The 25,361-nt window shown below is 42.9% G+C and overlaps 1 protein-coding gene across 3 annotated transcripts in view; it reads right to left on the minus strand.

The window, feature by feature from the left end:
- The window catches only part of BTBD9 (BTB domain containing 9), a 533,997-nt gene that overhangs the window by 143,759 nt on the left and 364,877 nt on the right, over positions 1-25,361 (minus strand). For all 3 annotated transcript variants that reach the window (XM_030195766.1, XM_030195767.1, XM_030195768.1), the window contains exon 8: positions 13,830-14,019. In XM_030195766.1, the coding sequence (XP_030051626.1) occupies positions 13,830-14,019 (190 nt within the window). The remainder of the gene's footprint in view (positions 1-13,829; positions 14,020-25,361) is intronic.

Consider the following 25,361-nt stretch of genomic DNA (forward strand, 5'->3'; position numbering starts at 1 on the left):
AATACAGCATAAATCACAATAAGGAAAAAATGATTTCACTCAAACTTAATTTAGATCAAGATTGAAACATATTATCTCAATCATTAAGAAAATATCATATCCTAAGTTCAATTTTTTGCTTCCTTAGACCCCAATACTCAGGGGGGCATAATGAATACAGAAGATTATAGAAGATAAACAATTACTAATTAACAATGCGGCGATTCCTTGAATATTTTTTCAATGATGTTATTTTTGCAGTTGTTTCAAGTCCAGAAAAGATTTTAGCTGTTCTGGTGAATAGAATATATATTTTGTTTCACCCAGCTTTACTACACACTTACATGGGTAAGCTAAAAAAAAAAAAGAACCCCCCCCCCCCAACTCCACAGTTCTTTTCCTCATAGCTAAGAATATTTTCCTTTTTTGCTGGGTTTGTTTTGTAACGTCAGGGAAAATCCACACTTTCTCACCTCCAAAGAGGGTTTTAGCATTCTTAAAATAAAGTCTCATGACTGAATTAAGATCCTGTTTGAATACAAATGAAACAATAAGTGTAGACCTTTCAGTTGTTCCATCCAGGGGCGTAGCCACGGGTGGGCCTGGACGGGCCCAGGCCCACCCATTTTCCCTCCAGGCCCGCCCATCCGCATTGCTGTCTCTATCCCTTTTGTCCCACGGAGGCAGCGCTTCCTTCCTGCCCTGTCTTCTCCCGAAGCTCCGCTGCATCGGTCCCTCCCTGCAAGTAGAATCCTCCTTCGCCAGTCGCGCTGCGCTGCCATGCCAGCTATGCTCCTCCCCCTGCCGCGTCTATCTGGCCCTCTGTGATGCACTTCCTGTTTAGGGCCGGATGAACGCGGCAGGGGGAGGAGCGAAGCTGCGTGTGCATGGCAGTGCAGCACGACCGGCGAAGGAGGATTCCACTTGCAGGGAGGGACCGATGCAGCGGAGCTTGGGGAGAAGACAGGGCAGGAAGGAAGCGCTGCCTCCGTGGGACAAAAGGGATAGAGACAGCGTGCGAAGGATGCGGATGGGCGGACCTGAAGAAAAAATGGCTGAGCTGCTGGGACATGGAGAGGAGGAAGGGGCTGGAGGGAAGGGTTGCTGGGACATGGGAGGGAGAGGAAGAAGGGACTGGAAGGAAGGGAGAGAGCTACTGGATATGGGAGGGAGAGGAAGAAGGGACTGGAGGGAAGGGAGAGAGCCGCTGGACATGGGAGGATAGGGAGAGAAAGAGGGGAGATGGATGGAAGGATGTGGAGAGAGAGAGGAGACTGAACAGAAAAGGGTAGAGAGATAGAGACACTAGATGGAAGGATCAGGAGAGAGGGTAGATGGGTGGAAGGATGAGGCGAGAAAGAGGGAAGACACTGGATGGAAGGGTAGGGAGAAAAAGGAGACGCTGGATGAAAAATAAAGAGGGGGGCTGCTGGATGGAAAGAGGGAGAGGACAGAGTAGGGAAAGACTGGAGAATAAGAGGAAGGGACATGTGGAGAACAAGGGTGAGGAAAAGATGAAAAACCATAGGTGGTGAATGGACAGGAAACCCTGGCAAGAGAAAGACGAAGGAAAGCAGAATCTAGAGACTGGGAGCAACACAATGAGAAAAAGTAAATGGCCATACAACAAAGGTAAAGAAAATAATTTTATTTTTAATTTAGGATAAAGTAATATGGTACCTGTGTTAATAAAGTTTCAGAGACCAATACTTCCTTCCTTAGGTCAGGAGAGGATACCATAACAGCATTATACTGACCTGAGGCAGGAGGTTTTGGCCTCTGAAAGCTCATTGAAAAGGGTGTTAGGCTTTTAAATACATTTTCTGAAACCTGATGCACTGAAAAGCAGCACTTTACCCCTATGTGACAAATGCATCTGATTAGTGTGACTAAATTTTGCTGGGGGAGGGGGATAGAGAGAAAATTTTGTGCCCATCCACTTTAGGTTCACGCCCATCCAAAATTGGCAGTCTGGCTACGCCACTGGTTCCGTCTATAGATTGTTCCGAGATTTATTTTATTTATTACATTTGTATCCCACCTCTTTGCAGGCTCAATGTGGCTTACAATATATCGTGGATAGTGGAAATGAAAGGAGAGTTGACATTTAGTGTTACAGAAGTGTTTTGGGTTGCATGGTAATAGAAAACATGATAATGATATAATGTATGACGTTCTTAACATTGCTTGCTAGATATATGTGGGGATTTCACATGTTTTAGTCTTTGTGGTATGTCTTGTCGAAAAGATGGGTCTTCAGCAGTTTGTGCGTTCTAGAATTGCGTGCTCATATAGGAAAAGGTTGATGCGTGCATTAGTTTATATTTTAGGCCTTTGCAGTTGGGGAAATGAAGATTAAGGAATGTGCGAGATGATCTTTTGGCATTCCTGGGTGGTAGGTCAAATCTAAGTTTGCTTTTCCCGTTACGCCCATCCCTCCTTCTTCCTTTCTGAAACTCGGAATATAATACAGTTTGTTTATAGGAGGTATTGCATCTAAAGGAAACTTCAAATTTTCATTCAAATATCTTTTAAAAATTCCATTGCGGTACATCCAGGAAGTTTAGGAAAATTTAAGAGGCGCAAATTCAAACGTCGATTAAAGTTTTCTAATTGTTCAATCTTTCGATGTATATCTGTACTATCTTTTATTACCGTGTCTCTAAATACTTGCAATGATTCGACATCTTGTTGTAAATTTGTAACTTTAGACACCAGTTCTTGTTTTACCAAAATCTACCGTTATCTTCAACTCTTCAAATTTGGGATTAAAAGTTGCTACTTCACCTGATGTTTTTTGCAATATTACATTCATTCTATTCAACATCAGCCATATTTTCTCCAGACTGGCCTCCGGCACTTTCTCACGGGGCACTGCCTCGGAGCTTTGCATTTCTTGCTGCGCTAGTCCCTCACATGGCAATCCTTTCACCGCACTTCCGGCGGTTTCATGGTTCACCCCCAACGCTGCCTTCGACGCTGATGGTGGTGAGAGGGAAATTTCTTCTCCCTGCGGGGGTTCCTCTTCTTCAGTCCTCCCCGCTATGGGATCCGTTTCCCTCAATTTCAACGAGGAAGCGGTGAGGAAGTGCTCTATGTTCGGCTGGGTCGGCGTGGAGGTTGAGGAGGGCGAGGGCACCATTCTCACCATCCCTTTACGCTTAGTATGGGGCATTTTAATAAGGAAAAATCAAATTCTGCCTCCAGCTTCTCAGGAGCGTTTCACTCAACATCCGACTATGCCACCATCTTGACACGCCCCCGCTCTTGATTTGCTTATGAACAGTAAGTTGTTTTCAGTCCTGTAACCACCTCACACTGCTCCACAGAATATGACAGCATATAAGGCCCATCTGCTCTGTTCACCTTCACTCAATGGGATGTCATAGACTATCTCTGAATTTCCCTTAAATTCTTTGTCACAGAGATTAGCTGTACATCCTGTCACAAGATAAGCAGTGTATTACAGAGTTTTACTTTGTTGCACCTGATATAAATTAATGAGTGCTTTGTACTCTAAGACAAAATTTTTTGCTATGAATCAGAACTTGCTGAATCATGCTTACACTAAAGAAAGACCTTTGCATGTCCAAGCACACCCATGTCCTTGTTAACCAACCTGGCTAAAAACAAAACAAAGCAATTTGGGAAATGCAGTCATGCTGACCCCAGACTGCTTGGTGCCCAGAAAGCATCTAGAATTACATCAAAAAACATTCCTGTGGTTTTTCAAGCTATAACATAAAGGGCACAGGCAACCACCTGTCACAATCTTATCAAACCATCTGAGACAGTGCTGATAACAAAATTATACAAAACACACCAGCTAAGCTCGTCTGGACTTATCCCTCCTCATCCAGCTACATCTACAACTTTCATCTTCCATCAAGCGCTGGAACACTTCAGATCGAGCACTGCTTGTAAAGATATAATAACCAAAATAACTGAAGGGATGGTAGCCAAACAACTCACAAACTATCTCAACAAGTTCTTAATACTGCATAAAGCCCAATCAGGATTCCGGTCAAATCACAGCACAGAAACAGTATTAATTACCCTAATGACCAAATTCAAACAAATAATTGCAACTGGCACCAATATACTCCTCTTACAATTTGACATGTCAAGTGCCTTTGATATGGTTGACCATAGAATCCTATTACACATACTTGAATATTTTGGCATCGGAGGCAATGTCCTAAACTGGTTCAAGGGGTTCCTAACCTTACGCTCATATCAGGTCACATCAAATTCAACTACGTCTGCTGCATGGACACCTGAATGTGGAGTACCGTAAGGATCCCCCCTCTCACCAACTATTTTCAACCTAATGATGATCCCCTTGCAAAACGTCTATCAAACCATAACCTTAACCCATACATATACGCCGATGATGTAACGATATATATTCCTTTCAAACAAGACATTAAAGAAATCTCCAACGAAATCAACCAAAGTCTACACATCATGAACACCTGGGCAGATGCATTTCGATTGAAACGCTAAAAGAACATCCCGAACTTTCCTCAATCTCCACTTCCCTAAGTGCAAAGGCATAAAATACAAAGTACTGCACGCATCAACCTTCTCTTATATGAGCACGCAATTCTGGAATACACTACCACGCAACCTGAAAACGATCTACGAATTAACCGACTTCCGCAAACTATTGAAAACTCATCTCTTTGAGAAAATTTATCGCAAGGATCAAACCACATGAAGTCCTTACACACTAATAGAAATGCATCAATACACTCCCTTCTGAATTCTCTTCCCCCGTATTTTCACCACACTTAAAACTCTACCCACAGATAAAATTGTCATACCCAAATGCTCTCTCGCTATTGTTCTATCGCCCTACCATTTTCCCCATTGGTACATTCCATTGCTCTATTCCCCTAATGATATTTTGACTTTGTCTTCCCATAACTCTTCATAATGTAACCCATAATCGAATTGTAACAAACTGTTTTTTCATCATTCACAATGTATTGTAAGCCACACTGAGCCCGCAAATAGGTGGAAAAATGTGGGATACAAATGCAATAAAATAAAATAAAATAAATAAACACCTACTACATCAGTTGTCCCAAACAGACTGATGATGCATGCAGGTTCTATGGTCAAAATCTATGATCACTTGCGAGTAACAAGCAGTCAGCATTTTGCTAACAGGGAGTGTGAATTGGTGTTCATTCTAGCATTTAAAGAATCAATAGTTTACTCTTATTCTGTGATATTCTAAAGTTTATACATACCTTTTATTTTCTAGCAATTCCCGACTTTATTCATTCATTTATATTTTATTACTGTAAATAGTTCTATTCCTCATGTAAATAAATTGTTTGGTATTTCTACCAGTTTTGTGTTTTTAGCCTGGTAGTATAAATATATCTTAGGAGTCTGAATCCAGAACAGCTCATTGAAGAGACGTTGTTGCTCCAGGGTGCATAACATAATTTGGTATTTGCACATCTCTGTCCTACCACTAGGTGGTGAATATTGTTTATGCCTACTTTCTTCTATGTTTATCTGTGCTTTTCGCCTCCACTGTTAATACCATCACATTACGGAATATGCTTGGCGAGTTCTACGTGTAAGTCTTAATGCTTGTTAATATCCAATTGACAGTGCTGACTGGTTAGTTGACCAATTAAATTACACGCATTGTTATAGAATACGCTTTGATTTCTGCACAGAAATTAAGGCACGATATATAGAATCTGGCAGTCAATGTGTAATTAAACTCTGGAATTCATTGCCACATAATGTGGTTAAAGCAGTTAGCTTAGCAGGGTTTAAAAAAGGTTTGGATAATTTCCTAAAATAAAAGTCTATAAGCCATTATTAAGATACACTTGGGAAAATCCCCTACTTATTTCTAGGATAAGCAGTATAAAATCTGTTTTACTGTGCTGGGATCTTGCCAAGTACTTGTAACCTGGATTGGCCACTATTGGAAACAGGATATTGGGCTTGATGGACCTTCGGTCTGCCCCAGTATAGCAACAGTTATGTTCTTATGTCCTGTGGCACCATAGAGATAATAAAATAAGAGGATAATCAGGCATCTATTTCAACTCTATTCAATAAATAAAAGTAGATGCCTAATTTTCTTTATAAACTACTAACTCATGTGGAAAAAAGATGTTTACATTATGGAATATTATAATTTATGCACTTTACCCACGCACACACCAACCAGCAAATTATGCGCCACCAAAACACGGTGCATATTTTTCCACTGGTCGGTATTTTATGAGAGGTCACTTACACATGTAAATGATTAGAATACCGTCATTTATACATGTTGCTTCCATCTAAAACTAGGTGCTTCTTAAGTATTAACAACTAAATGCCTTCTCTGGCATTAAATGTGATCTAAAAATACACCTTTATGAGATTGCTTTTAAATCCACAGACCTTGTCTCTTCCATATTTTTATCTTCTCACTTTAAACATGTTTAGTGTAACAGTTATTTAATTAGTATAAATGTGTCTGTGTTAAGAGGATTGTTGATAGTCTGAAGACTGTGCATATCAGCACACAACCCTAAGTTAAAGACTCAGTTTGGTTTGGATGAATATGCCGCAATGCCGTTTGAATACCTACGGGGTCCTTTTAGTAAGGTGCACTGAAAAATGGCCTGCGCTGGTGTAGACGTATGTATTGGATGTGCGCAGGTCCATTTTTTTCAGTGCACCTGCAAAAAAGGCCAAAAATGGACGTGCGGCAAAATTAAAATTAGTGCATGTCCATTTTGGGCCTGAGACCTTACCGCCACCCATTAACTTAGTACTAAGGTCTCACGTGTTAACTGGCTGGTAATCATCAATGTGCGTACACTGCCGATTACCACTCGGATAGCGCAGCGCCAGAAATTTTCCAGCACGCGTAGTGGACATGCGTAAAAAAAAGAGATTACCGCCCGGGGCCACGCGGTAGCCGGGAAGTAGTTCCGATTTGGCGCACATTGGGCACGCGTAGGCGCTTACGCAGCTTAGTAAAAGGGCCCCTATGTCTAAAAATAAAACTGTTGTACACACAGACTCTTGAAGTCCAGAGGACAGTAACATCTAAAAATGCTTTGAAACAGGTAACCAATCATCCATTTGATACAAAATTTGGCACCACCCTCATCTATCAAGATTCGCAAGCGTTTCTTGAGTAGCATTTCTCTCCCTGACCAGTCCAAGGACCATAAACCTGAGATCTGGAACTAATCACTGGTGATTAGCTGAGTCAGAAAAACTGCCTTCTGCATCTGTAATTGGAATAGAGTCAAAGCAAAGCCTTAATGTAAACGAATATTTCTATTAAAAGTAAATTACATGGCTCATTGCTTGTTCACTGTAACAGACTTATTTACTCTAGCTGGCTTTCACTATCATAAACAAGATGAAAAGAAATTGAGCTCTGGAAAGGCTCACTACACTAAGACATTATCTTGTAACAAGCATCACAGCTTTAAATACATGTCAGCTATATAGCCTTTGGCCAAAATGCACAATCATTTGATTAATAATGAGGATCTCAAGAAAGAATGGCTACAGTTCATGAAGCAAGTCCATAACTGGGCAATATTCTTGCTCATGTATAAGCCGGCATCCTTTGTAAATATACTTTAAATAATTTACTATCACCTGCACCAGGGGCATAGCTACGTGGGGCCACGGGGGCCTGGGCCCCTGTAGATTTGGTCCTGGACCCCCCTCCCACCGCCAACCCTCCCCTGCCGTCGCTGTGGACTACCTTTGCTGGTGGGGGACCCCAACCCCCACTAGCCGAGGTCCTCTTGCTTCCCGCGAAAGACTTCGTTCTGTCTCTGACGTCCTGCACGGACGTCAGACTCACAGAAACAGAATGAAGCCTTGCATGGGAAGCAAGAGGACCTTGGCTGGCGGGGATTGGGGTCCCTCGCCAGCAAAGGTAGGCAATGACGGCGGCGGCGGGTTGGCGACGGGAGGGGGGGTCGAAAGGTTTGGCGGCAGGGGGGGGCAAAGTTGGTGGTGGCAGCAGGGGGGGGGGGTTGGCCGGCAAATGCGGGGGGGGGAGGGTCGTCAACGCCGGGGGGGGGGGGGATAAAATGTACCCCCTCACCTGGGCTGTGGACCCCCCTCCCGCCGAAGTCTGGCTATGCCCCTGTGTCCTGCACACACTTAAGATAGATATCATGATTAAGTAACTAAAAAATAACAGAGAGAATCCGACTAAGCACAGAGAAAAAGCTAAGCAATCAGATAAATTAGATTACTACAGTTATTACATCACCGGAGGTGGCTAACACCTCATGGTACTATGTAAGCCACATTGAGCCTGCAAATAGGTGGGAAAATGTAGGGTACAAATGCAATAAATAAATAAATGTTAGTTTCGTTTCATTTGGGATTTTCTTGTCGTTTATGACTCATAGTATGTTTATCCAGCAACTGATCCCAAGAGCATAAGCTCATAAGGTATGACAAAGTCCTAGTTTTCTTTGTCTTAAAATTAACAGAGATATACATATTAACACAGACACGGAAATGACAGATACATATCAAAATATACCAACAAAACCAGCATGAAAGTTGAAAATCATTTCAACCTATTCAACTTCTCTAAGTACTTAAGAGTACTGAAATGATACTGATGGTTCAAATAATCAAAAAAGAGACATAGCACCTTTTTAAACTAGATCAATGTAGGGGAAGTTGATAGATCCTAGGGCAGTGGTTCCCAAATCTGTCCTAGAGGAACCCCAGTCCAGATTTTCAGGATATCCACAATGAATATTAGATTTTCATATGATGGGGGCTGGTATTCCAGTGCCCTAGGGAGACCATGGTTCAAAGCAGGGTATCTACAAAAGACAACATCATAGGGTGTCCTGATGGTGAGGATTTGGAAGAAGCCAATCAGAAGCAGCTGCTAGTATGCAGCTGGGAGAAAGAATAAAAAAGTATGTTTAGATGTCTGTATGCAAATGTTAGAATTCTAAAAATTAAGGTATGAGTTAGAGTGCATGGCTTTAAATGAAGATATTGAAATAAAAGGCATCTCACAGAATTGGTGAAAAAAGGATAACCAATAGGACACCGAGATACTATTGTACAAATTTTATCAAAATGAGCAACTAGACAGAAGTGGTGATAGTGACTTCCAGACTGGCAGGAAGTGAAAACAGAAGCACTTAAATGGAGCTGCCCATAAGCCTTTTAAATCCTCCTGTTTCTATCCTGAAATTGGGGAAACTTGGCAACATATCAAGCTTTAAAATGCCCTTAGAAAAAAATGGAGCAAGGTGGCAGATGGAAGCGCTGCCTGGTAAGCTTACACTTGCCTTGGTGTCTAATTTTTTTGTACCTGGTTTACTGTCATGGGGAAGGGGAAAGAGTGCTCCAGAATTGCTTGGAATGTGCTTCCTCCATTCCCAATATTAGGGCTGCTTGACGGGTTTGTGATATGTGCCTCAGGCTCAATTAGATATCCAGAGCGGCATCTTTCCAGGCATTCGAGTCAACCTCAGACTGGAAGAACACAGGCAAACCCCTGTAACAACAGCATCTTCAGGTGATGACGGCAGCATTTGTCTGACAACACATGATGTGGCTGGTGATTCAACTCCCCTGCAGCGAGGTGGGAGTCTTCTAGACACTGCATTTGGAGATGGAGAAACAGCAGTAGAAGAATCAGGAACAGAGACCGTTGGTCGATTTGAAGAGTCTTCCCAACAAATTCTGACTCGTCATGTCTTTGGGAAAAACGCAAGTATTTATCCTTTAAACATTATGGTTGACTAGAGATAATTTGGAGTTCACTACTGGAGCAACTTCAAGGTCAGAATACTCATTTACAAAAGATTTCTGAAATACTAACTACTATCTCTGTTGGCTGAGCATGAGAAGACATTGAACGGAGAATATCTAAGTTGGAAACACTGGAATCTGATATTTCAAAAGATAATACTTTGAATCATAGGAAATTGGAATCCCTTAAAAATATATCCATATCTAAGACTCTCAGATTTGTTAATTTTCCAAAGCAAAGAGGATTTTCTCAAAGGGAGATGTTGGAACAATATTTTAAGGACATTTTGAAGATCCCACTGCAGCTCCTTGTGACCTTGGGCAAGTCACTTAACCCTTTACTGCCCCAGGTACACCCCGCCCCCTAAATTGTGAGCCCTTTAGGGACAGAGAAAGTACCTGCATATAATGTGTATAGTGCTGCGTACATCTAGTAGCGCTATAGAAATTATTAGTAGTAATAGAAGTTAATGGTGTTACTAATATATCAAGGGTGTATTGTGTTCCATTAACAACAATTAGGAAAGAAGAACAGACTGAATTATATTTGAAATTATCTAACAGTTTGAACAGTCCCGGTGTTAATTTTGAACACCCAAATGATAATATTCAACCTGCTGCTTTGACTGTGCTTTTTGCGGCGACTTCTGATCAAGATATGATTTTGAAGACATTATTTAGACAGCAACAAGAGTTATTTTGAAAAATTAAACTATGGGTGTTTCCAGATATGGTCTGGGCCACATAATCTCGGCAAAGACAGCTTTTGTTAGAGGCCATGACTGTCTTTGTTGGTGCCCAATTTAACTTGAAATGTCCTTGTAAATGTATTGTAAGATACAAGAGTGTAAAATATGTGGGTTTTTTTGAACCATCACAACTCCCTTGTTTTAGTCCAGTAGATGGAATTGGTTTTACTGCACCACTGGGTTGTCAAATGCTGGCCCCCTGACCAAGACCTTTAGGAGGGCGAAACACGGCCTGATTTCGACTCCAGTATCAAAATTAAAACTTACAACATTATAATATATGGCAAATGTAATGTTTTATACTTACACACATATTTTTGTCTTGGATCTAAATAAACTTATATTTACCAATACTTTAGATCTAGAACAAAATTTAAAGCCTAAACCCTTTAGCTTTTTCCTCCATACTTCAATTATCCAGATCACTAAGGGCTTCTTTTAAAAAGCTGCGCTAGCGATTCCTGCACCTCTCGTTTAGACTACTGCAATCTGCTTCTTGCTGGCCTCCCACTTAGTCACCTCTCCCCTCTCCAATTGGTTCAAAACTCTGCTGCCCGTCTCGTCTTCCGCCAGGGTCGCTTTACTCATACTACCCCTCTCCTCAAGACCCTTCACTGGCTCCCTATCCATTTTCGCATCCTGTTCAAACTTCTTCTACTAACCTATAAATGTACTCACTCTGCTGCTCCCCAGTATCTCTCCACACTCATCCTTCCCTACACCCCTTCCCGTGCACTCCGCTCTATGGATAAATCCTTCTTATCTGTTCCCTTCTCCACTACTGCCAACTCCAGACTTCGCGCCTTCTGTCTCGCTGCACCCTATGCCTGGAATAAACTTCCTGAGCCCCTACGTCTTGCCCCATCCTTGGCCACCTTTAAATCTAGACTGAAAGCCCACCTCTTTAACATTGCTTTTGACTCGTAACCACTTGTAACCACTCGCCTCCACCTACCCTCCTCTCCTCCTTCCTGTACACATTAATTGATTTGATTTGCTTACTTTATTTTTTGTCTATTAGATTGTAAGCTCTTTGAGCAGGGACTGTCTTTCTTCTATGTTTGTGCAGCGCTGCGTATGCCTTGTAGCGCTATAGAAATGCTAAATAGTAGTAGTAGTGGCAAATGAGAGGAAGCCTGTAGGAATTGAATGGGCTTCCTCTCATTTGCTGCACTGGGAATCGGTAGCACAGCTTTGCAAAAGAGGCCCATAATATTCAATTACATCTGTTCCTAACTCAGGTTTTACTGATCTAACATTATATATTTCATTTTATGTTAATATTTTGAATATGTTCATGCCTTTCTAATTGTTATGTAAGCCACACTGAACCTGAGTTCTACTCGGGCTAATGCGGGATATAAATGTCATAAATAAATAAATAATAACAGTAGGAGTCGGGGTTGGAGAGTAGAAAAGTAGAGGAGTCGGGAGTCAGAGTTCAAATCGAAGATTTGGTGTACGGACTCCACAGTCCTGGTATAAAGTAAAAATTGCATGCATGACTTTCATGCATCAGAAGGATAGACAGTTGCATGTGTCAGTTTTATTGAATGTAGCAAGATAGCATCCATCCCCTCATCAGAATTTGCATAAGCACCTACTTTTCCAATGAACTTATAGACATTAAACTGACCAGCAACAGAAAGTTACATATTTGATTTGGCATGCATGTAGAACAGATTAATCCTGTCTTTGTAGTCGACACCAAGTTTATAACTGGTCATTTGTGCACACTATGCATCAATATTTATTTATTTTTTATTAGGATTCATTTACCAGCTTTTTGAAGGCATTCACTCAAGGCTGCGTACAGTAAGACTAAATCATAGTAACATAGTAGATGACGGCAGAAAAAGACCTGCACGGTCCATCCAGTCTGCCCAACAAGACAACTCATGTGTGCTACTTTTGTGTATATGTCTGCCCAGCACTATCCCCGCCTCCCACCACCGGCTCTGGCACAGACCGTATAAGTCTGCCCAGCGCTATCCCCGCCTCCCAACCTGCAGCCCCGCCTCCCACTACCGGCTCTGCTATCCAATCTCGGTTAAACTCCTGAGGATCCTTTCCTTCTGAACAGGATTCCTTTATGTTTATCCCACGCATGTTTGAATTCCGTTACCGTTTTCCTCTCCACCACCTCCCGCGGGAGGGCATTCCAAGCATCCACCACTCTCTCCGTGAAGAAATACTTCCTGACATTTTTCTTGAGTCTGCCCCCCTTCAATCTCATTTCATGTCCTCTCGTTCTACCGCCTTCGTATCTCCGGAAAAGGTTCATTTGCGGATTAATACTTTTCAAATATTTGAACGTCTGTATCATATCACCCCTGTTTCTCCTTTCCTCCAGGGTATACATGTTCAGGTCAGCAAGTCTCTCCTCATACGTCTTGTTACGCAAATCCCATACCATTCTCGTAGCTTTTCTTTGCACCGCTTCGATTCTTTTTACATCCTTAGCAAGACACGGCCTCCAAAACTGAACACAATACTCTAGATGGGGCCTCACCAACGACTTATACAGAGGCATCAACACCCCCTTTCTTCTGCTGGTCACACCTCTCTCTATACAGCCCAACAACCTTCTAGATACAGCCACCGCCTTGTCACACTGTTTCGTCACCTTCAAATCCTCAGATACTATCACCCCAAGGTCCCTCTCCCCGTCTGAACCTATCAGACTCTCGCCACCTAACACATACGTCTCCCGTGGATTTCTATTCCCTAAGTGCATCACTTTGCATTTCTTCGCATTGAATTTTAATTGCCAGACCTTAAGACCATTGTTCTAGCTTCTTCAAATCCTTTTTCATAACATAAACAACAGGCAATTAAAGCAGTAAAAATATTCAAACAATACGAAGTATGACATAGAATGCTGCATGACAATGTGCCCCCAGTCACCTAACTAATAAAAGCTTGAGTGCTAAGTAAACTACTAGAATTAGCTGGAACTAATAAAAGCTACTAAAACCTCGGGTGTTAACTAAACTACTGAATTAGAATTAGCAAGAAGCAGGATATGCTGGAAATGGCATCATAAATAATCACGGATCTGTTCAAATCAGCTGCTGCTAACCAAGGCTTGAAGAAGTCTTTTGGCCACATTTATACATTTTATAGAATAAGACATCTTTATTAACTGAGTCACAAACAAGGCCAACCCTGCATATAATTGGTCCCTTAGGATTATACTGTTTAGGTTCTTTTTTTTGGTTTAGCACACTAACTGTAATTGTAAAGTGTGGGGTACATTGGCAAATTTTCAGACTGTGGAAAAATGGGAATTTGTTTAAATAGTAGCCTTACCGTATTGATCCTATCATGTACGGCTGCGCAAGCTGCACCACTATGGCTCCGCTGCCCAACTGATGACACGTATAGCCAGAATCCCAGTCGTAATTCTTTGTGTCTCCGTTTAGCAGTGCGTTGCGGCTTCGGCTTACTCCCTCAATCACGCTGGCACAATTTGGAACTGTTGAGATGTTCTCGATGGGAACTATCAATTCAGTCAAAAGAAGAGAAAAGACTGTGAAGACGGATAACCTTCCTTGAGGCCAAGTTAGTTCTTTATTGTTTTCGCCAGCACAAAGAAAATATAAAACCATTACTAGTGCAGTCTAGAAGATCTGCAGCTTTCAGTGAGAGTACGTACCATAGATTGCATACATCAAAAAACCAGGAACAAAGTACTGTGTACAATAAATCACTGTGAGGGGCATAATCGAGAGGGACGTCCAAGTTTTGATGAGGACGTCTTCACAAAACATCCCAATGCAGGGGCGGGGAAATCTGTATTATCGAAACAAGATGGATGTCCATCTTTCATTTCGATAATACGGTCAGGGACGTCCAAATCTTGAAATTTTGGTTGTCCTTAGAGATGGTCGTCCCTAGACTTGGTCGTTTCTGATTTTCGGCGATAATGGAAACCAAAGACGTTCATCTCAGAAATGACCAAATGCAAGCCCTTTGGTTTGAGGAGGAGCCAGCATTTCTAGTGTGCTGGTCCCCCTGACATGCCAGTACACCAATCAGGCACCCTAGGGGGCACTGCAGTGGACTTTATAAATTGCTCCCAGTTACATAGCTCCCTTACCTTGTGTGATGAGCCCCCCAAAATCCACAACTGTACACCACCACCATAACCCTTACAGGTGAAGGGGGACACCTAGATGTGGTTTCTGGTGGGTTTTGGAGGGCTTGCTGTTTCCTCCACAAACGTAACAGGTGGGGAGGTATGGTACTGGGTCTGCCTGCCTGAAGTGAACTGCACCCACTAAAACAGCTCCAGGGACCTGCATATGAGGCTGGCATAGGAGCTGGCAAAAACTATTTTGAAAAAATATTTTTTGAGGGTGGGAGGGGGGAGGAGGTTAGTGACCACTGGGGGAGTAACGGGAGGTCATCCCCGATTCTCTCCGGTGGTCATCTGGTCATTTTGGGCACCTTTTTGTGCCTTGGTCGTGAGAAAAACACGACCAGGTAAAGTCATCCAAGTGCTCGTCAAGGACATCCTTTTTTTTTTCCATTATGGGTTGAGGACTGCTACTACTACTACTTAACATTTCTAGAGCGCTACAAGGGTTACGCAGCGCTGTACAAATTAACGAATAAGGACGGTCCCTGCTCAGAAGAGCTTACATTCTAAAAGACGAAATGTCAAGTTGGGGTAGATGAGATTTCCTGAAAAGAGATGAAGTGATTAGGTGATTAGGACGCCCTAGTGTTAGGCACGCCCAAGTCCCGATACGCCCCCTTGAACTTTGGCCATCCCTGCGACGGAAAGCAGTTGGAGACGTCCAAATCGGCTTTCGATTATACCAATTTGGACGACCCTGGGAGAAGGACGTCCATCTTCCAATTTGTGTCGAAAGATGGGCGTCCTTCTCTTTCGAAAATGAGCCCATGTGTGAATTATAAAAAGGAAGAGCTCCCTCAGAGCTTTATTCACTCCCAGGTAAGACCAATAAGACCTTACTTCAGTGGGACATAGCACTTTCACTGGGAGCTCACAGAGGCCTGCTGTGTGGTGGGTTCCTGGGAGGCCCTTAGAAACCCCGAAAGTCAGCATGAGATTATTATTATTATTATTAGCATTTGTATAGCGCTAACAGACGCTCGCAGCGCTGAACACCTGATACAAAGAGACAGTCCCTGCTCAAAAGAGCTTACAATGTAACTATGATAACAGAATATAGTACATAAGCTGGCGATTATGAGAGCGGAGAGACAAGCCCTAACCCAAGTCTCTGAAGAAAGTTGTGAAACCCGTGGAGTCAGGCGTTTTTCCAGGGGAGAGCAATCTTTCAGCAGCAATCCTCGTTGAATGGAACGGTTATAGCGTTTCACAGTTGAGAGCTTCCGGCGTCTGGGGAAGGCTGGGCTCACCAGATAACTACTTTCATCGTTGTTAGTTATTTTTTCATATAACATTTATATTTGAACTGTTCCATCCAGAGAGTATTGCAGCACACGTTTGTGACATTAATAAATGCTGTTTAAGTATATAAGTATCATAGTGTTTTGCACTTTATTTTGAGCACTCATAGCACATCACTACAGGAGTGAGTTCCCAATGAAAGAAGTGCTATGTCCCACTGAAGTAAGGTCTTATTGGTCTTACATGGGGGTGAATAAAGCTCTGAGGGAGCTCTTCCTTTTTGAGTATATTATAATTCACACAGTGATTTACTGTACACAGCAGTGGTGTAGCCACGGGTGGACTTGGGTGGGCCAGGGACCACCCATTTATGGCTCAGGCCCACCCAACAGTAGCTGAAGATTTTCCCCTGATGGTAACGAAAACGTTACTCTCCATGACACCGGCACCTGTGCATGCTCAGTTTTCAGTGCTTGCCTGCTGCCAAGGTGGAAAGAAGCATTTTCCCACCAGCTGAGATAATTTTTTTTTTTTTTTTGGGGGGGGGGGGGGGGGGTAGAACACTTGGTGCCCACCCAATTCTTGCCTAGGCCCACCCAAAATCTGTTGTCTGGCTACGCCCCTGGTACACAGTACTTTGTTCCTGTTTTTTGGATGTTGGCTTTTATGATTTACCAGTGAACCAAGGATTGATTTATTTATAGATTACATACAAGCAGACATTTTAGTCCCCTGCAGAGAATACTCCAGAGCACAGAATTTTATTTAACACACAAACAAGAGCAACTAATTATGAAAATGGATTCTAAAATCCCAGCACATATTTTGAGCATTTCAGACATGTAGCTTCCATACCTTCATTTTTTTCTTTTAATTTATAATTTTCATTTTATTACATAAAGATGATATTACATCAAAATGCATGGAATTCACAATATTCTATACAATCCAATTATACTATTTATAAAAATAAGGAAAAATCACCAAAATAATTTGTCCACAATGGGGGGAGTCCAAGACTGGAAATATGTCCATGTATAAAATACAAAGCAATAAACTTAATCAACTTAAATCATTGGCCAGTAGGAATTTGGAATCAAGCAGCCTAATCAGCGCATTTAACCAGGAGATACCATTCCAGGGGTATCTCTTACATTCTCTCGAGCAGCCACAAATTCTTGCAATCTTTTAGGGCACGTAAAAAGATAATTAACTAAAGTAATCAATCATGCACTTACAGGGAAACTTAACTAAAAACGTACCACCAAGTGAAAGGATTTTTGGTTTAAAAACCATCATTTCCTTCCTCCTGGCTTGAGATTCTTTTGAAAGGTCAGGAAAAATCTGAATTTTAGCACCCATAAAGACAGCATCCATTTTCTGGAAATAAGTACGCAATACCAAATTTTTATCCGATTCCAGGGCAAAAGTAACAAGAGCGTAGCTCGATCTGGAATTTCAGATCTTTCAAGAAAATCAGTCAAGTCATTCTGTGGAGATTCTGGAGCAGCATTTGTTGATTTCGCAAATCATTGTTCTAGTCACTAAAGGGTGACTTTCCATTGGAATATCCAGTATCTCAAAGAAATATTTTTTCAAAAGTTCAACAGATGTAATAAATGGAGAAAATGGGAAATTCAGAAATCTTAAATTGCATCTTCTAAGCTGATTTTCCATATATTCTATTTTACGTGCCTGGACTTTGTTTTCTTTAATTACAGAGACCACTGTTTTTATTTCAGAATCCACATTTTCCATGTTAGATGAAAACTTTTCAACTCTAGTGGAAGTCTGTAATTCAGTAGCTTTTAAATGATTGATTTCCATCTGAGTATGATTAAATATTTGCTGTAGAGATGTATTCACCCCTTGAATGACCTCCCAGAGAGTGTCCATAGTAACTTTTTCCGGCTTTAACATACCTCTTCCTAATCCAGGAGATATTTCCCCTTGGATTACAGCTGGGGGTAGATAACCCCCTTCAGTTGTTAAAATACCTGGTGTAGAGGCAAAAAGCTGGTCCTCCCCCAGTCGTCGGAAAGTCGCCAACTTCGAACGCTCCCTCAAACGACTCTCCTTCAGCTCCGCTAATCCTTCCAGGTTGCGGAGGAGTCAAACCGGAAGGAGGGCTCAATGTAGCGCCCTCTGCGCTGCGCTCCAACGTTGGCGTTATGGAGCTACCAGCGTTCCCAGTAAACAGATTCCGAAACTTTCCAGCTTAGATTGAAACATGGCGGGTGTTCCAACTGCGCTCGGGGAGGCAGGAGCAGCAGTTTTACCTTTCCTCTTCCCCATTACTCCTGGGGAGCGCACCGTATCGCTGACCCACAACGGTAAGTTTCAGGAGCTCCCATAAACACGTCTGGTCAAGCAGCCATCTTGGATTTCCAGCGTGCGTGAAGCACTGAATACCTCTATACCCAAATGGAAAAAAGGGGAAACATATGGAACGCAGTGTATACTAATGCTCGTAATATGGGAAATATGGTTCAAAAACTGGAGATTGTGATGGAAGAGGTTGATTTGGATTTAGTGGCAGTTATGGAGACGTGGCTCATGGAGAATTATGATTGGGATATAGTTATACCAGGCTATAATCTGTTCAGCAAAGACAGGGTAGAAAAAAACGGAGGGGGAGTGACATTATATGTTAAAAATAATATTAAAGCCGCACAATTGCAGGACCAACAGGGAAAGGAAGAAGAACTGTGAGTCAATCTGGAAAAAGGGAACGGAAAATGATATACAGACCTCCTTCACAGAGAGAAGAGGACAGAGATTTATTTATTTATTTATTGCATTTGTATCCCACATTTTCCCACCTCTTTGCGGGTTCAGTGTGGCTTACAATAAGATATGAATAATGGAAATACATTTGTAATAACTTGGTTATAGGTTACATTGTGCAAGTTTTGTGAAACCATCGAAGTATCATTAAGAATATGACAATGGGAGATCAACATTGAAACGTTGGAAAGAGACAATGGGAAGCTTAAAGGGCAGTGTTAAGACACAGAGATATATGGTGTACATATTCCTGTGAGCAGATGTATGAGTGATGTAGAATTACGGGGGATGAGGGTTAGGAGTGGATGTATGGAGCATTGATGATCAGTGAGTGTGGACTCTATGTGTTTTGGCTCTTGCCATAAATTGTTTCATACAGATGAGTCTTCAGTAATTTGCGGAATGAGGCTTGTTTAATTGAAGACACTTAAAATATAGCTGTGAAAGGGGAAGTACTACTAATAGGTGATTTTAATATATCATATGTTGGTTGGGGTCTTCTAGAAGTGGGGAGATCCTGGATTTTCTACAGGGTGAACTGATTCAGCAGTTGGTAATGGAATCCAGGTGGGATGGGGCCATACTAGACGTAATGCTCACCCACTGATGTTATAGTGGGTGACCAACTAGATGGTGTGGTTTAATATTAACCCTTTAGTGTCCAATGTTCCCATCAATCTGTTCCCATATGGCTTATTATGGGATGGTGAGAAAAGGAAACAGGGGATTTCGGAAAGTCACCCCCAGAATAAACATGATGGCAGAGGGAAAAGTCGGGTGGGGGAGACAAAAGGAAACAGGGGATTTTGGAAAGTCACCCCCAGAATAAACATGATGGCAGAGGGAAATGTCATGTAAATAAAAAAAAACCCACCCAAACTCACTAAGCACATGGAAAGCAATGTGCACAAATGCTCGTAGTCTAAGTAAAAAGGTTCAAGATGTGCAAGCCCTGATGTTTGAAGAAAACTTGGATATTGTTGCTATTACAGAGACGTAGTTCAACGATTCTCATGAATGGGATGTGACCGTACCGGGCTACAATCTTTTTAGGAAGAATAGAGAGGGCCAAAGAGGTGGAGGAGTGGCTCTGTATGTGAGAGAGAGTATCAGAGCATCTGAAATGCGGGGAACCTGGGGAACAGAAGAAGCTTTATGGATCATCCTGGAAAGAAAAGATGGAACCTGTATCCACATGGGAGTTATCTACAGACCTCCTGCGCAAACGGAGAAGTTAGACAAGGATCTGATAGAAGATATTCAAAAGATTGGTATGAAAGGGGAGGTGCTACTGTTGGGAGATTTCAATTTGTCTGATGTGGATTGGAACGTCCCGTCTGCGGAATCGGAAAGAAGTAGGGAGATTGTGGATGTTTGTCAAAGTGCCTTGCTCAGACAAATGGTGACGGAACCCACGAGGGAAGGTTCGATGCTGGATCTAATGCTCACTAATGGAAGTAGTGTTTCCGATATCCGGGTGGGTGCCCACCTATGTAATAGTGATCATCACACCGCATGGTTTGATATAAGGGCGAAGGCGGAGTGCGGACACACAAAACTCAAAGTACTGGATTTCAGACATACTGATTTTGATAAAATGGGTGAATACCTGAAGAAGGAGCTGTTGGCGTGGGAAGGCATAGGAGAAGTGGAAAAACAGTGGTCCAATCTAAAGGTTGCTATAAATATGGCAACTGATCTTTTTGTGAAGAAAGTAAACAAAAACAAGAGAAGCAGGAAGCCTATATAGTTCTCCAAACAAGTAGCTGAAAAAATAAGAACAAAAGAGGATTTGTTCAAGAAATACAAAAAAATGTAATGAGAGGATCACGGAAAAGATTATCAGATTAAACTGAAAGAAGCAAAGAGGGAAATACGGCTAGTGAAAGCGCGAGTGGAAGAAAAAAATGGCTAACGATATAAAGAGAGGTGACAAGACTTTTTTCAGATATATTAGAGAAAGGAGAAGAGATAGGAATGGAATTGCGAGACTGAAAGATAATGAGAACGGCTATGTGGAGAGTGATGAAGATAAAGCGAACGTGCTAAACAAATATTTCTCTTCGGTGTTCACGGAGGAAACTCCTGGAGAAGGACTGCGGTTGGCTGCCGAGGGAATGTCTGGGAATGGAGTGGATACTGCGCTGTTTACGGAAGAAAGAGTTTATAAACAGCTGGAGAATCTGATGGTGAACAAAGCTATGGGGCCGGATGGGATACATCCAGGATACTGAAGGAGCTCAGAGAGGTCCTGGCGAGACCTCTTAAAGATTTATTTAATAGATCTTTAGAGACGGGAGAGGTTCCGCGAGATTGGAGATGAGCGGAGGTGGTCCCTCTTCACAAAAGTGGAGACAGGGAAGAAGTGGGAAACTACAGACCGGTAAGTCTCACGTTGGTGGTAGGAAAAATAATGGAGTTGCTGCTGAAAGAAAGGATAGTTAACTTTCTAGAAACCGATGAGTTACAGGACCCGAGGCAACATGGTTTACCAAAGGAAAATCCTGCCAAACGAATCTGATTGACTTTTTTGACTGGGTGACCAAAGAACTGGATAAGGGACGTGCGCTAGATGGACTTCAGCAAAGCCTTTGATACAGTCCCCCACAGAAGACTCATGAATAAGCTGAAAGGGTTGAACTTAGGACCGAAAGTGGTGAACTGGATAAGAAACTGGTTGACCAACAGGTGGCAGAGGGTGGTGGCAGAGGGTGGTGGTAAATGGAATCCGCTCGGAGGTACAGCATACACAAGAGTACAAATATTCTTAAAGTTTTACACACATTACTCTCACTTCACCTCTAAAATCAGTTTTAAATACAAAATAACATTTGGCCCTTATCTGCCGTCATGTTTCTATGTTTCAAGATCACGCTTGGTTACTTTTGAGCCCCTGACACTGCCCTTGCATGGGCAAAACATGGCCTGTGTCGGGCTTTTTTGTTTGTATTTTATCTACTATAACGAATAAGCCTTGGGACTACAAATTCATGCTATCCTCCTTCCAGTCCTCCCTATTCCTCGCCAAACAGGACTACTACACTCAATTGACTAATTCCCTCAGCTCTAACCCGCGTCGTCTCTTCGCCACCCTCAACTCCCTCCTCAAAGTGCCCTCCGCTCCCACCCCTCCTTCACTCTCTCCTCAATCACTGGCTGACTACTTCCGCGACAAGGTCCAGAAGATCAACCTCGAATTCACCGCTAAACCTTCTCCTCCCCTTCATTCTATCTCCCACTCCCTCAACCAACCAACCCAGGCCTCCTTCTCCTGTTTTCCTGATATCACCGAAGAGGAAAACGCCCATCTTCTCTCCTCCTCGAAATGCACCACCTGTTCCTCAGACCCCATCCCCACCAACTTACTTATCACCATCTCTCCCACTATCACCCCTCCCATCTGTCATATCCTCAACCTTTCTCTCTCCACCGCAACTGTCCCTGACACCTTCAAGCATGCTGTTGTCACACCACTCCTCAAAAAACCTTCACTTGACCCTACTTGTCCCTCCAACTACCGCCCCATCTCCCTCCTACCCTTCCTCTCCAAAATACTTGAACGCGCCGTTAACAGCCGTTGCATTGATTTTCTCGCCTCTCATACCATCCTCGATCCGCTTCAATCTGGCTTTCGCCCACTTCACTCGACAGAAACGGCATTATCCAAAGTCTGTAATGACCTGTTCCTCGCCAAATCCAACGGTCATTACTCCATCCTCATTCTCCTCGACCTATCCGCCGCCTTTGACACTGTCAATCACAACTTACTTCTTGACACACTGTCCTCTTTTGGGTTCCAGGGAGCTGTCCTCTCCTGGTTCTCCTCTTATCTCTCCCATCGTACCTTCAGAGTACACTCTCATGGTTCTTCCTCCACCCCTATCCCGCTCTCTGTTGGAGTCCCTCAGGGTTCTGTCCTTGGACCCCTTCTTTTCTCTATCTACACCTCTTCCCTGGGCTCCCTGATCTCGTCTCATGGCTTCCAGTATCATCTCTATGCTGACGACACCCAGCTTTATCTCTCCACACCTGACATCACTGCAGAAACCCAGGCCAAAGTATCGGCCTGCTTATCCGACATTGCTGCCTGGATGTCCAACCGCCACCTGAAACTGAACATGGCCAAGACCGAACTTCTTGTCTTCCCACCCAAACCCACTTCCCCTCTACCTCCACTCTCTATTTCGGTTGATAATACCCTCATCGTCCCCGTCTCATCTGCCCGCAACCTCGGTGTCATCTTCGACTCCTCCCTCTCCTTCTCTGCGCATACCCAGCAGATAGCCAAGACCTGTCGCTTCTTCCTCTATAACATTAGCAAAATCCGCCCTTTCCTCTCTGAGCACACCACCCGAACTCTCATCCACTCTCTCATTACCTCTCGCCTTGACTACTGCAACCTACTCCTCACTGGTCTCCCACTTAGCCACCTATCCCCCCTTCAGTCCGTTCAGAACTCTGCTGCACGTCTCATCTTCCGCCTGAACCGCTACACTCATATCACCCCTCTCCTCAAGTCACTTCATTGGCTTCCGATCAGATACCGCATTCAATTCAAGCTTCTGCTACTAACCTACAAATGTACTCGATCTGCAGCCCCTCCTTACCTCTCAACCCTCATCTCCCCTTACGTTCCTACCCGTAACCTCCGCTCTCAAGACAAATCCCTCCTTTCAGTACTCTTCTCCACCACCGCCAACTCCAGGCTCCGCCCTTTCTGCCTTGCCTCACCCCACGCGTGGAACAAACTCCCCGAGCCCATACGCCAGGCCCCCTCCCTGCCCATCTTCAAATCTCTGCTTAAAGCCCACCTCTTCAACGTCGCCTTCGGCACCTAACCTCTACCCAGGAAATCTAGACTGCCCAACTTGACATTTCGTTCTTTAGATTGTAAGCTCATTTGAGCAGGGACCGTCCTTCTTTGTTTATTTTGTACAGCGCTGCGTAACCCTAGTAGCGCTCTAGAAATGTTAAGTAGTAGTAGTAGTAGTAGTGGATACAGATCTGCTGCTTTCTACCATCACATTGGATGCTGTGGATCATCATTAGGAGCTATTGTAAGAACAACAAAACCTTTTTAGAAAAGTAAAGAATAGTAGGAGGTTATAAAAAGTAGTAGTTGAAAAGGTCTGGAAAGGGAAAGGGAAATGGTACTTGATATACCGCCTTTCTGAGGTTTTTGCAACTACATTCAAAGGGGTTTACATATATTCAGGTACTTATTTTGTACCAGGGGCAATGGAGGGTTAAGTGACTTGCCCAGAGTCACAAGGAGCTGCAGTGGGAATTGAACCCAGCTCCCCAGAATCAGAGTCCGCTGCACTAACCACTAGGCTACTCCTCCACTAGCAACATTCCATGTAGAAGCCTGCAGGACGTCAGACTCACAGAAACGGAAGCCTGCGCGGCCGCGTTGCTGATCTGCAAGGGCAGGCTTCTACATGGAATGTTGCTAGTGGAATAGCAACATTAACATTCCATGTAGAATCTCAAATAGTAGCAACAAAATCTCAATAGTAGCAACATTCCATCTAGAATCTCAAATAGTAGCAACATTCCATCTAGAATCTCAATAGTAGCAACATTCCATGTAGAACCTCAACTAGGGAAAGGGAAATTGGACTTCATACACCACCTTTCTGAGGTTTTTGCAACTACATTCAAAGCAGTTTACATATATTCAGGTACTTATTTTGTACCAGGGGCAATGGAGGGTTAAGTGACTTTCCCAGAGTCACAAGGAGCAGCAGTGGGAATTGAACTCAGTTCCCCAGGATCAAAGTCCACTGCACTAACCACTAGGCTACTCCTGGAAAAAAAGTTTAGCCTTCATAAACTACAAGATATGTATTTAATTTATTTCCACTTGATATACCGCCATATGGCCTATACTAGGCTTCAAAGATGTTTGAAATACAATCGCTGATAGAGGAAGACAAGCAACAATATGTGAAAACGCTAAGAGAAGCTGGTAAAGTAGTCAGGAATGCAAAGATGCAAATGGAAGAAAAAAAAAATAGCCAATACAAAAAAATGTGTGTGTGGTGGTGGGGGGGGGGGGGGGGGATGAGACACTGCTTAGATATGTAAGTAATAGGAGGAAGTAAAAAAGTGGCATTGTGAGACTCAAGATGAATATGTAGAAGCTGATAAAGATAAAACAGAATTGCTTAACAAATATTTCTATTCCCTGTTCACAGCTGACAGTCTGGGAGCAGGACTGCAGAAGACACACACAAATAGGAATAGAGGTGTGGTAGACCCTGAACGATTTTCAGAGGACTTTGTTCATGAGGAGCTAGCGATGGGGCCGGATGACATACATCCAAGGGTAATGAAGGAACTTAGGGAAGTTCTGGCAGCTCCACTGGTTGACTTTTTCAATGCTTCTCTAGAGTACCTACTGTAAGTGAATGTACACCACTTCAATAGGTTTGCAGGTATCTTATGTATTTAGGTATTTTTCTGTTTCTGAAGAGCTCAATTAAAAAAAAAATAAAACAGAAGTGCACTAATCACTAGGCTACTCCTCAGATCTGCATGCTGCTCTGTTCAGAATGCCGGTAATATCTGAAGCTGTCACGGAGCCTGGTAGTTCTTTCCAGTTTCACTTTCAGGGGAGAGGGAGGGTGACAACAACCACTGGGGGATTAAAGAAGTGTGTCATGCCT

Source organism: Microcaecilia unicolor, chromosome 3 (assembly GCF_901765095.1).
Source record: "Microcaecilia unicolor chromosome 3, aMicUni1.1, whole genome shotgun sequence".
NCBI lineage: Eukaryota > Metazoa > Chordata > Amphibia > Gymnophiona > Siphonopidae > Microcaecilia > Microcaecilia unicolor.